The sequence below is a fragment of the Misgurnus anguillicaudatus genome, chromosome 21 (assembly GCF_027580225.2).
Source record: "Misgurnus anguillicaudatus chromosome 21, ASM2758022v2, whole genome shotgun sequence".
NCBI lineage: Eukaryota > Metazoa > Chordata > Actinopteri > Cypriniformes > Cobitidae > Misgurnus > Misgurnus anguillicaudatus.
In genome coordinates, this window is record NC_073357.2 from 39,388,366 (window position 1) to 39,402,129 (window position 13,764).

The following is a 13,764-nucleotide window of genomic DNA, read 5'->3' on the forward strand; positions in this document are numbered from 1 at the left end:
CCATTCCTCTGGAAAGACCAATCCTCTTGAATTTAACCCCGATGGCCTCAAACCCCCTTATAAAGGCCTAAAGGTACATTAATCAAACGCATGCAGTTATATAGTGGCTTGCATCACAGGCACAGCATTCAATATCTGGGCACTGAGCACGATTTCACTTTTGTGATTTTTTTTTTGTTTGTCTTTTGTGAATAACATTCTTGAATACTGTTCTTGTCAGGGGTTTTCCCTCATTCACCATTGCATGGATTTGAAATCAATTTGATAGATATACCTTTTTAATTAAAACCTTTTAAATTAATATACATTTTCCATCTTTGTTTTTACCTGTTTTCTCAATCCCAAATCCTGCAGGATTACAAAACATTCCCGGGATTTAGATTTCTATAGATTAGTATATTCTAACAATTTACTATTTAATTAAACTATAATAAGAGTTAATACAGTTTAAAGTTTACTGACTAAATGATTGTGTCATGCAACTAAGTGTGTTTCTACAGTCTGGGAAGAAAGTGAGCATAGATCCGAACCCTTTTGTCAAATTGACCGTAGGGCAAAAGACACACACGAGCAAGGTAAAGCTTATTTATTACCTTTATTCTGCTTGAGACTGGCAATATAAAAGAAAACAAATGATCATGTGAAAGTATATTAAGTCCTGGGCTGCATTTTGCTTCTGTGGTTTCAGGTGAGATATAAAACAAGTGAGCCACTGTGGGAGGAGGCCTTTTCATTCCTTATTAACAATCCTCGCACCCAGGAACTGGAACTTGAGGTATTCTAGAAGAGACCACTCCGCTTAAATGCCAGTGTATGATAAATCATTTGAACTGCTTACGGTATATTTAGTGTATCATTTCTGTATCACAGTGTAGATCTTTAATGTAAAATTTATTGCTGTATTGGCCAGTGTTGGTTAAAAAATTTTCATTTTCGGGAACGCTTAGGTTACTCACGTAACCCCGGTTCCCTGAAATAACGGGAACGAAGCATTGCGTCAGTTAGCTGACGCTATGGGGGAAAACTCCTGTTTACTCCGTGACTGAAGCCTATTGGTTAACGTCTGTACAAAGTACAGACCAATGACGTTTGAACCCGCGCGCGGGATGCACACGTCCTTATATAAGCGCGGTTCAAGCGTCAGGAGCTCATATTATTCGACTGAAGCGCGCAGCCGAATACACTCGCTGCGTAGACGTTTGTAGCACGGCAAGTGACGCAATGCTTCGTTCCCGTTATTTCAGGGAACCGGGGTTACGTGAGTAACCTAAGCGTTCCCTTTCAATACGGTTCACTTCGCGTTGCGTCGGTTGGCTGACGCTGTGGGGGAACGTAATCCCATCACGCCGTGCATACACAACGTACAGAAGTGCCTTACCGGAGAGACACTGCGTGTGGCCCTATACCCGGCATATTCACAGCTTTAAGCAATGTGTAAGCACCATATAAAATGTTGACGCGCACACGGTGGGGTTTTAAACGCACCGGGGGCACATAACATAGCACAAGACGGCGAGATACCGAGCGCGCCGCGGGTGTGCGAGATAAGTAAATTCAGAGTCACGTTGGTGAGCTCGCTGAGCGCACCGTGGTGTACACATAAAACACATGAGCGTGCATGATTAAGCCGAGAGAACCTGCGCTCGTAGGGCAGGGACGTCTAAGCTGTACAATCTGACAACGTAGACGGCGAAAACCAGCCGGCCGTGTAGCAGATATCAAATATAGATACCCCTGTAGACCAAGTCCATGAAAAAGCCAAACTCTCACAGAGTGGGCTCTATATAGGACATAGCTCAGAGGGGCGTGAGCCAGTGCGATGGTTTCAACGATCCATCTAAATAACCACTGTAAGCAACACACATACATAGTGAGTGATCTGCGAAACTCACGAACGGCCGATCTGACTATTATATGCGGCAGAACGGTTCGTAGCGTGGGATTATACAGATACCACAATAGTGTGAACCCAGGTGCGCCCTCGAGCGCATCGGGATGCATATAGATAGTATTATAGTGCACAGATCGGTGAGCTGTCCAAGCGCGCCGTAAATGTGTATTGACTATAAATTGCACGGGCACAGGTGAACACTTGAATACATCGTGAATGCATATAGATGAATCAGAGTGTTATAATGCACAGGCCGGCAAGATTCTCAAGCGCGCCGTCATGTGTTCTGATAATAAGTTGTGCGCACACGGGTGAACCCTTTAGTGCACCGTGAATGCGTATAGATAAATCAATGCACAGAACGCGCCGTGAATGCGTACAGATATGATTGATGAACGTACGGTGGGCACTCAACGCACCGTGAACGTACACAGATGAACAACAATGTATGTATGTGTCACAGCCGTGTATACAGATGAGCTTTTCCGAGCGCATCTTTAGTGTATACCGAAATGTTATAGCGTGCATATGTGAGCTTCTCTAAGCGCACGGTGGACGCATATAATTAAAACCCATATCGTGCATACAGGTGAGCTTACGCGGCGCACCTTTAATGCAACAAACCTCAGTAGTGCGCGAAGCAGGGATGTAGAAGCTGTAAACTGACAACGTGGACGGCGGGGACCAGCCGGCCGTGTCACAAATGTCAAATGAGAAACTTCTAAGACCATGCCCGAGGATCTAATCCATACATGGAGTAGACTTCATTGTCACGGGAGGTGATAACGTCAACGATCCATAATAACCTGTATTGACAGGTGCGCTAGTGAGTGATCTGTGACGCCGATGAACAGCTGATCGTCTGATGTACGTCAGACGTATCTGTCATACAGGACCTTGGACAGTTCCAGAGCGCTGCGCCTCGGGCACCGTCCGCATCTGAGAAATGACAGACTTATGAATAAAGTAAATGGTCGGTCATAAAAGCGTGGTTCGCTGTTATCACCGCCACAATATATATATATTATACGCAGGGGGAGAAAGCCGCCGTGCACGAGCCTCTGTAGTGAGGAGAAAGCTGTTCCACCTACAATTCGCGGGAGGAAGACTCTCGCTGTCACTAGACAGAATAGATCAGACTTTGCATAAGGACGCCTCGCGAAAGGGGTCCTAGCAGCTCGTGTCAACGTGTTATAAGGCACGTAATGTAGGTCGTGTCCCACGGATGCAATCTCCGCACGCCCATCGTAACGGGTTAATAGTCTGCATCTTGGTAGTTTAAGCACGAGATGCGTATCACTCTGATTGAACATAGCTTATAAAGCGATGCAATGAGTTTATAAAGGAGATGACTCGCCAGCTTGTACAGGGAGCGAGATCTCGGTCTGGTTCGGTAAATAATGAAACCACCGTAGTTTGCCCGACCGCATTATCACAATAACATGGTCGAAAGTGCCGCAGTGCTAAAATCATCCCCTTAATGGACCGTATGTACAGTACAAGGTGATTGATATGAGACAAACGGGCGTTCCACGCGCCGAAGGCTGATTGCCGTCGTAAAGCGTGTTCAACCCACAGCAGATGCTGGCGATCTCGTAATGGTAGCACTTCATGCAGCTGTGTGTAACTTAAGCATGAGCTTCCCGGCCGTCAGCTCGGGGCGGGACCTTTGCTTAGTCAAACTGAAGTGGACTTATGAACCGAATGCCACGATATTCAGCTTTCTGAGGCTCGTTAGAGGGGTACATGAGCCCGTCTTAAACGAGAAGCCGCGCGTCTGACTGTGCGCGCGCTTTGAAACTTATTGTGGCGGGTAGCAAGCTCACTTCAGGTTGATATTACCCTTAATATCTCCGAGTATTGGAGCGGAGCGGAGGTGTGAGCGTCTTTGGATCCGCTGATATAAATCAGCTGTATGGCCGAAAACGTCATAAACCGCTTGGCTGTAAGCTTTTGAGTGGCCGTCCGGAGAGGGCGCGATTCAAATGCTTGGAGCCATGCAAAAGTCTGAGGCTGCCGTCTCTCTATGAAGAGAGAATGACAGCCGTAAGACCGTGCTCGTTTGCGCCGTCAGCATCGTAGCGGAGAAACTGAGGTGGGCTGCGAGCGAATTTGGCAGAAAGGTGTTAGAGACACCGTACAGCCGTGGGGTGTCAATACACAGTATATGGCCAAACCGGGGTTTTTTCGGCAAGCGTCGATAGAATTATGGACAGCGGGCCGTGTGTGCGTATTACTGATTGCTTGTCAGTAAGGCGAGAAAGTGTTTAGAGACACCGTACGACCGTGGGGTGTCAATACACAGTATAGTAAGCACGGAAATTACTCTTTTAGAGGAATTCAATACCGTTCGCCACTATAGTGAGGTCGCATAACCAACAGTATTACACAGTATGTTTTGGATAAACAGCACACAGAAAACATTTCAGGGCAGTCCAGCCGAGGCGCGACTTAAACCCTCTTCCCCCAGACAGTTCTATGTCGACGCAGCTGTGCTGCGAAGACCAGAGCTCGACCGTTCAGCTGCACGAGCCTTAGTAGTGACGGTGACCCGAACGGCTCACGGAGCAGAGCAGTATGTCTAGGTGGTTTAATGTCAGACTGAACCCATCGCAGAGAGGAAGTCTGCCGTGAGGCCCGCGGTTTTGCCGTTTATTAAAAAGGGCAGAAAAACCGGGTATATAAGAATGTACCAATATTCAGCGCACTGATATAGGACGGGACTGAATAAAGGGAGGTATTCGGGCCTCAGTATGTTAAACAAACTCGTTCTGCCTCTGATTCCGTCTTAACCAGAGAGAAATTACCGGGCAGACGAGTCGTGAGCTTTCCGAAGTGAGATAGACTCAGGCCGGTAAAGCTCTATAATAAGTGTTTTAGCGCTCAAATAGAGGCGTGTCTGCCTTATCGAGCAGACGAATGAGATCGCGCCGCTCCAGGGGGAGGGGCATGAAGCTCTGTATAGACGAATAGTGAGCCGGTTAGCTCTTATAATGAGTGTTCTTGATGCTCCAATAGCGGCGAATCCGCCCTATCGAGCAGACGAATGAGATCGCGCCGCTCCAGGAGGGGAGGGGCATGAAGCTCTGTAATCGTTGAACACTAGACAGCTGCATTTAGAGGCAGCGAGCCGTAAGAGCGCGTGCTAACTACGCCGTTAAGAGACCTCACCACTGCGGGGAAAGGAGCGAGGGACTCCGCGAGCGTGGAGCACGAGTGGCTGTGCTATGACAGGGAACAGGGGCAGATCCGCCCGTGTTTGCTTGTCGTATGCATCTTTCTAGTTTTACGGTTCCCCGCTTGTTCATCTCAACAAGAGAGGAACGGCAGAGGGGAGCAGCAACACAGACAGAACAGCCATGCGTCATATAAACGGTATCACCCGATGCACTCGGGGGATTCATATATGTGCCAGAGATCTCGCCACTGAATGTGAGAGGAGCGAAGGGACTCTGTAAGCATGAACGGTTGCGATGTGACAGAACACAGGGGGGGTTAGTCCGTGTGTGTTTGTCTATGCATCCATCTAGTCTCATGGCTCGCCGTGTGTTCATCCCGGGGAGAGAGGAACAGCAGGGGGGAGCACGAAACATGGATAAGACAACCGAAGCATATAAGCGCGGTCCCGGCGTGGGAGGTGCCAGACCGGTGACGCGCTCGGGGAAATTCATAGCAGGGAGGCTCACTCAAGCCGCTGTGCTGGACGCTATTACAACAGCGCCTGCTCTTTTAGCATTCAGCTTTATATTAAAAATATTGATCTTACCGGGCGGCCGCAGGGGAGACCTCGTCAGGCATGTGTCCGCTGCACAGGGCTCGTACCACGGCAAGCGAAGGCTATCTTCGGTTCTCGGCCGGAAAGCGGCAGGGGAGACGCTAGACCTGGATTCTGCTGTCTTCGGTTCTCAGCCGGAACGGGCAGGGGAAGACGCGAGGCCTGGACTCCGCTGCAGGGCTTTTGTCGACGGCGAGGTAAGGCTTCTTCTTCTTCGGAGCAGCGAGAGGTTCGCGCTGAAGGAGAAATAATATGAGCTCCTGACGCTTGAACCGCGCTTATATAAGGACGTGTGCATCCCGCGCGCGGGTTCAAACGTCATTGGTCTGTACTTTGTACAGACGTTAACCAATAGGCTTCAGTCACGGAGTAAACAGGAGTTTTCCCCCATAGCGTCAGCTAACTGACGCAATGCGAAGTGAACCGTATTGAAAGGGAACTAATCATTTACAGCAATATTTTTGTAATTTTTATTGCTATGGCTTGATGCTCCTAATCTCATAATTAGAAACTTTCAGGATCATTTGTGATGATTCAGATTATGTGAAATGCACAGATGTTGTTTGTGTTTCTCAGGTTAGGGACAGTAAGCTCAAGTGCACCCTGGGTAACTTGCGGGTGGCACTGTCTTCATTGCTGACGGAGGCGGACATGACGCTGAATCAGCATTTCCCCCTGCAGAACTCTGGCCCCAGCAGTACCCTCAAACTGAAAATGGCTCTCAGGGTTGGTGTGTCTGTTTCTCTCTGTATGTGTGTGATTCAAAGAAACTGTGCTTGGCTTGTATTAAGAAATTAGTTAGGGGTGAGGGGAAAATGGAGGCGATTTTGTATTGCTATTCTCATGCCAAGAATCAATGTGTTAGATTACATATTTTTTACATTTAATTGCTCATATATCAATGTACAGCAATACAGTGTTGGGGAAAGTTACTTTTAAAAGTAATGCATTACAGTATTAACTTGCTCTCCAAAAAAGTAACTAATTGCGTTACTTAGTTACTTTTCATGGAAAGTAATGCTTACGTTACTTTTGCATTACTTTTTCTTACTTGGCTGAGGCTTGATCTCTTTTAGGCCTTGCAGGTGTTTTTATGACTGAGAAGTTCTGCATTCAGAAATTGCATATTTCCATTGCAAAAATGTCAAGCTCTTGCCTGCCATCTTTGTTTCTGACTCAAATTGTTCCCGCTCAGGCACACAGAGTGCATAATTCTACATTAATTTGCTCCGTTTAATTCAGTACATTTATTTTATTTTTAAATTGAATTAAACTGAAAAGTAACTTGCATTACTTTTTTAAAAAAGTAACTCAAATATTAATGTGTACATTTATAAAGTAATGCGTTACTTTACTCACTTCAGAAAAGTAATATTATTACTTATTACATGGCTCTCTGGAATGCTTGATTCTGATTGGTTCAGTTGAGACATTTGCAGGTTCCTTCTTTTCAAATAATAACCGCTCCAAAGTAATAACGCATAGCCGGACTACTTGTATGTTTTAAATCCCTCCGCGCCAACAAAGATTACTGTTTGGCGCCATCTTGTGACAAACACTGGACAACCACAATTAAGAATGGAAAATGTTGACATTAATTTTAACATGTATGGAAAAAACAAAACCTTTAAACAGTGGATAGAAGAACGAAAACGACAAGACACAGAGAGCTTACTGAGACTGAACTTGACAAAATAGAGCATGACAGCTACGAAGCCAACACTAAAAAAAATACAGAATGGGCCTTAAAACTTCTCAAAGACTGGCTAAAAGAGAAAAAAATGGAGACAGACAAGTATGAAGCAGAGGATCTTAATAAGGTATTACGATCATTTTATGCATCTGTGCAAAGTTTTGCGGAAAGATAAAAATGTTAATTTAAAACAAATATGCCAATAAAATGTTTCAAATTCATATTCATGTCCAGTTTTTTTCTTATGTGGCAAGTAGCCGTGTAATAAGCGGGATAATATAGAGGCAGCCGGTAGTTATCGAGTAAATAAGCCCCTTCAGTGTGATACAAGACTGATCACACTGTCGGGGCTTATTTCCCGATAACTACCGGCTGCCTCTACATTATCCCTTACATAATGCGTATTACTTGTAATGCGTTACCCCCAACATTGCAGCAATACATCGCCTTGATTTCCAGCTCTATTATGTATTTAAGTTTGTTTAGGAGTGTTTTAGCATGACTTAAGAGTGGATATATTTAAGTATTTGCTCTTATGTGTCTTGCGTGTTTGTGTCCTCAGGTTCTCTGTTTGGAGAAGGAGGTCACATCCAGTCAACCATCATCTGTCCGTGTCAGACACACTAGTCAGAGTAACACTTCACAACCTCAAAAAGTCACCAGCGACTCCACTGTCATCCAGCCGCCACACGATCCTTCACCTAACCCTCCGCTCGACACACCTCAGGGAAAGCGAGGATCAGACAGCTCGCCGGTGCGGCTGGCGGAGGCACGTCACAGTGTCTGCAGTTTGGACATGAGCAGCTCTCACAAGCATCAGTCTCACAGAGACTCGACGCCAAGTCTGGCCTCCGACATTTCACTGCCCTGTGCCACACTGGAGCTGCAGCAGAGATTACAGCAACTGCAAAAGTGAGTCTGTGTCTGACACAGTGCACTTTGGCACAGTTATATTATCACAGGTCTGTTATGACTTTTATGCTATGTATACACCAAACGCGGGGCATCGCGTTACTCGCTCTAGATTACTTGCGGGATTTAACTTCATGTCATGCGAATTTTTGCCTCAAGTTGGATATTTGCAACTTGGGCGAAGACCAGTTTGAGGCCCATATCTGATCGCGTCTTGGCATTGACTTTGTATGTAATCTTCTCGTGCAAATCGTTAAACTTGCATCTTGTGTGAACCCACTGTAATCTTGTGTTTTGAAATTCATCTTCGTTTCTTTGACTTTACAGCGGTTCTGGGTTGAGTCGGTATCCGCTTGGTGAAGTTCAGCTCACTGTTCGACACAGCTTGCAAAGGAACAAACTCATTGTGGTGGCTCATGCCTGCAGGTGAGATTACATAAAAGCACACATTCTGTTCTCCTTTCTGTTTCAATTTTTTTTCTTTCTGCAATGAATCTAAGTATTAGTGAGATGTTTGGGATGTGATCAGTGATTTACTCTCCCAAGTGTAAGACTGTCAGCGGTCCAATTATAGACTTTCTGTCTATTTGATGCATGTGTTAATCACGTGAAACGTGTGGGTTTGTGTGTTTCAATGACAGAAACCTCATAGCACTGACCAAAGATGGTTCAGATCCATACATCCGCCTGTACCTCTTACCAGACAAGAGCAGGAGCGGCCGCAGAAAAACCAGCACGCTCAAGAAAACACTCAACCCTGTCTATGACCAATCGTAAGAAACTCACTACACACACAAGGGCTTAATAGAGTACATTATTTACAATGAAGGTGTTCAGATGCAAAACCCTCTAAGTGCGTCTGATATATTTTCATGATAATGAGCATTTTTTATCTGGCTTTCATGTTTAGGTTTCATAATTTCCCTTTAATGGCAATTAAAGGTTATCAATCAGTAATTGAAAATTTGAAATGCCTTATTTTCACAAATGTCACTTTTACTTTACTTTACTTTACTTTACTTTACTTTACTTTACTTTACTTTACTTTAAACTTTAATTGTAATTTAACAAATTTGACTGTCCTTCGCTGCAAAACCCTCTAAGTGCATGCACGTTTTTTTTGTCAAAAACCTCCACTTCTAGAAAAGAAGACATAGTAAACTGTGGCAAAACTAGAAACATTGCAAATTATGAAAGGTAAAAATTAAGAAACTGAACCACACATTAGGGGGGCACTGTGATCCATGTTTGATGTAATACACGCTCATTTTGCGTGCCGTAGTTCATCAAATTCATCTTCCGTGCACTTAAACCTTGTTCACACTATCAACTCTATCAACAATATCCATTTAGGTGCATATCCAATTTGACAGACTTACTGTCCATATTGTGCGTCACAACTGTTTAGATCTGATCAGTGCGTCCTGTAGAGTTCTGCTGTGTTGCGGTTTCTATGGCAATGACATCGCGCTGGCACGACAATCTGTCTGACATTGTAAAAACTATGGCTGTTTCTCAATTCCAAGAACGCATAGAACGGACTTGCGTCCTCGTGGAGATCGGTCTTGCCAGGCGACCTTGGAAGAACGAACTCGGAAGTTTTGCCGCAATGACTTCTGGGGCGTAAAGCGATTTCAGCAAGTCTGCACTCGATGCATCCTCGATATCAAGAACACATCCGGGTATTTTCATGCGTCCTCTGTCCTTGCGTTCTTGAGAATTGGAATTCAACTTCGACCGTTAATGATGACGTAGAGCGAGGACACGAGGACGCAAGATCGCTGAAGAACACATATTGAGAAACAGCCAATATTCCCCAATACATGGACTTTCTCAAACACCCCTTTCATTTCGTCATAAATGGATTGTTCCAAAGTATACGCTGGGGTTGCGTTTACATGATGTGACAGCATGACGTATCCAAAAAGCTACACAAATGCTATCAGAGCAGTCAGACTGGATTTCCAGAAATGTGATTTGAAATGGATTTTAGACCACCTCTGGCTGTACCGTAAAACAGATTCGGACTGAATTTCAAACGGATATGCACCAAAATTTATGTAAGAAAAGGTTTGTATTCTAAAAATACTTTATTTGTAACAAACAGGAGATAAAGAATTTACAGAGTCGTTTCAGCACTCGGACAGCGCCATGAGTTTTTTTATTTTATTTTTTAAAGCATTACTTAAAAATGTTTCTCATCATATCCACAGGTACAGAGTCGTCATATACAATACATCCGTGGGGTAGCATTTCAAAAAACATTTAAAAATAGATGCATTTGTTTATAGCAAAGCATTTATTTACTTACCAGACTACAAGTGAAGCAGCTCTTTACGCCTTCTGACGTCTCATAATCGATCCTCATTTATGTCCAAGAGACTTGATAATAATCTTTTACATTTTAATCCTTTAATTTTTCGTATTTAAAGCGTTTTTGTGCTGCTGCGCATCCAAGTGTATGATAAGCAAACCTGCGTTGTCGTCCCGTTTATAGGCGCATATTACAAACGCGCTCATTAAATAACAAAAACAATATTGCGCCATTGACTTTAGATCAGGTTTTTTGTTGGTCAATGGCGTAGTCTATTTTAGTTGCCTCAAAATAGCAACGCGCCAAAAATGCGCCTGAACACACCTCGTTTTCAGACCAGAACGCCCATAAAATCAATGCAGATATTATTATTGTTTATTTTATACCACACAAAATATTCTTACTCTAATGTGCTAAATATACTCTAATATTCTTGTTTCTATTGTATTCTTGCATTTCTTTCATTCAAATGAAGTGGTCAGACTCTTTCTCCACACATACAGCAGAGAAAACACGGATGTAGTTTATCACATTAACTACAGTTTAACACATGCTGCTGGAAATATCCCAAGGGCAAACACATACCTGTATATGGGTAACCTCACCATGGAGGTCCTTATTTAACTAAGATGTTATCAGCCATATTAGCCAAATCAGTATGATGCAGCTGCCAGTGTTTTGGAGCAATGACATGTACAGTACGTGCCTATGTTAAAAGATGCAAAACAAACTACATTGCTGCAGTAAATTAACAAAATAGTTACACTTTCTTGCTGTGTGTTGTGTTTGTCAGCTTTGAGTTTAGTGTGTCTATAGTGGAACTGCACAGGAGAACTCTGGATGTCGCCGTGAAGAATGGAGGAGGACTTCTATCCAAACACAAAGTACTGCTTGGCAAGGTAACAAAAGCTGTGACACACCATAACACTCACCATTATATGTTCTTTATCATTTTAATCAGTGTTTTTATTGAAACTCACAATTATCTTTGTACAGGCACTTGTGGATTTGTCAAGTGAAGATATTTCTAAAGGATGGACCCGATGGTACGATTCTTACAGTTACACATTGCAGACCTTAGTTGAGTTGTTTGGTTTGTAAAGTCTTTCTTTCTCTCTTAGGTATAATCTGACTGAAGATGGATCAAAGAAAATGTAGTACCATGAAAGCAGGATGTAGCATTAGAAAGAAAACAGCAGATAACTGGGACACCAGTCAGTCTGCACAAGATAATCTACAGCTGAGAAGCATTCAGTAGCAGAAGAACGGTGTTTGGCTAACTAAACCAGGCCACATCTACTGGGATTTACATTGGCCTACAATGCGTCTCAAATTTTCGGCAAAGTTGCCACCGTAAAAACATAAGTGCTCTATTTACCCTCATTTTCTCCAAGGATTAAGTAAAAATGTTGTTTTATTCATCTATTCACTGCACTGTTTCACCTTTCCTGTCACCAGATAAATGACTCTTGACTTCTGCTAATGTAGCTACAAAACAACAGTACAAACTATATAATCATTTGACTGAGGCTAAGTGATGCTAATTCCCTCCTAGTTGGTTTACAGTACAGTTATTTTTTATATATTCTCAGTTTTAGAATACTGGGGGTTTGTATTACTTTTTCTTAGTCGTTTTTCTTTCTTGTTGTTGGAAAGACATATCCTTGTAGCATTGATATTTGTATTAGGCAGAAAATTACATAAAACACATGGCCAAAGAGGTGGTTGTGGTTCCCATTTGCAAATGTGGGTTGCAAATGAAACAGACACTGCACATGTATGTATATTTGTGAACACGAATTTTATGCTGCTGTGATTTTGACTTTTACTGTACCTTGAATTTCATTTACCTCTGTTTATGTATTGCATAGGGTAATGGAAATTCTTCTAGTTACATTCAGCTATTCATAAATGATCATTTGATAATACTTTATTTTAAAAGTATTTCACTTGTTTCCTATTGCACAGCACACAAATGCCTGTACAGAAATGTTTGATACCCATTTATTTCAGAAGAAATGTATCAGTTTGTATTAGAGCAAGAAAGCAAAATAATGTATATACTATGTGAAATTTTGTATGTACGTTCTTAGTCTAGTCACAAAGTGTATTGTTTAGGATTGTTTAAAGACTGTGAAATGGCTGTTGGTGTGAATTTCAGCCTTAATCTTTTCTGAGTTGTGCATGATATTACTGAAATATGAAATTCAGCTTGCATCTGTAAGTTGATTTGGAATCTTTGAAAATGATTTTTCCAGGCTCATATCATATTGGGGACATTATGCACGAGGAATTTCAGTCTCCATAGTATGTCTTCAGATATCATAGTTTTCCGATATCATAGTGTTTTTACTTTTTTGTAAAGGTAAATTGCACAATTTTAAAACAAACTGAATGTTCTATTATATTGTTATTATATTATTATTGTTGTTAATTTTGTCTCTTCATCCTGTTGTTTCTTTATGATATGCTTCATTACAGGATGTTTGATAAAGTGTTAATGCAACCTAATAAATGTCCAATAAGTTCGCAGTTTGATTGCTAAAGCTTTGCTGTACTTAATTATAATCGAAATTTTTTATATTTGCAGTCTAGAAAATGACTCTTACAAGGGTTGAGAGGATATAAAGCGTCGTTTGTCGCCATCTGGTGTACATTGTTTGTCATAACAACACAACCGATCCATCAGTTGTGTGTACAGGAGAAGCTGTATAGAAACTGATATATAATACACTATTAAATATCACTTTAGAGCGATTTACCCGGATGTTATTAACAAAAAATTTGCCATCAAATCAATTCGAATTTAAAACTGCTAGCAAATTTAAAATTTGATACTAACGCGAGAGTTAAGAATAACATAACGTTGGTGGGGACACTAAAATATTCATCGTTAGCATTATCTGTAAAATTATTGTTTTTGTTGTTTTAACGGACCGTATATATTATTTTAAGATTTTGTTTGTTTTGAAGCTTTTCGAAGCTTCGAGTCAATTGAACCAATTGCTTCGCAAATTGATTCAGTTTTTCGAAGCTTTCGAAACACCATACACGCTGGCGACACCTGCTGGTCAAAATAGTGTAAAAGCAGCAAGATCTGTCCAAAGCCCAAACATTTTACACTTTTTTTACAAAATAGTTGCAAGATTGTTCTAAAATATGTTTTTAAGAAAAATAAT

At 42.4% G+C, this 13,764-nt stretch overlaps 1 protein-coding gene across 4 annotated transcripts in view; it reads left to right on the plus strand.

The window, feature by feature from the left end:
- The window catches only part of esyt2b (extended synaptotagmin-like protein 2b), a 56,082-nt gene extending 42,960 nt beyond the window's left edge, over positions 1-13,122 (plus strand). For 2 of the 4 annotated variants that reach the window (XM_055206979.2, XM_055206993.2), the window contains 10 exons: positions 17-73; positions 501-575; positions 689-775; positions 6,243-6,392; positions 7,922-8,271; positions 8,599-8,697; positions 8,913-9,044; positions 11,379-11,484; positions 11,582-11,631; positions 11,707-13,122. In XM_055206979.2, coding sequence (XP_055062954.2) covers positions 17-73; positions 501-575; positions 689-775; positions 6,243-6,392; positions 7,922-8,271; positions 8,599-8,697; positions 8,913-9,044; positions 11,379-11,484; positions 11,582-11,631; positions 11,707-11,743 — 1,143 coding nt within the window. In that variant the 3' untranslated portion in view covers positions 11,744-13,122. The remainder of the gene's footprint in view (positions 1-16; positions 74-500; positions 576-688; positions 776-6,242; positions 6,393-7,921; positions 8,272-8,598; positions 8,698-8,912; positions 9,045-11,378; positions 11,485-11,581; positions 11,632-11,706) is intronic. The other 2 variants (XM_055206986.2, XM_055206997.2) reach the window with 1 other exon arrangement.
- The last annotated feature ends 642 nt before the right edge of the window (positions 13,123-13,764 follow it).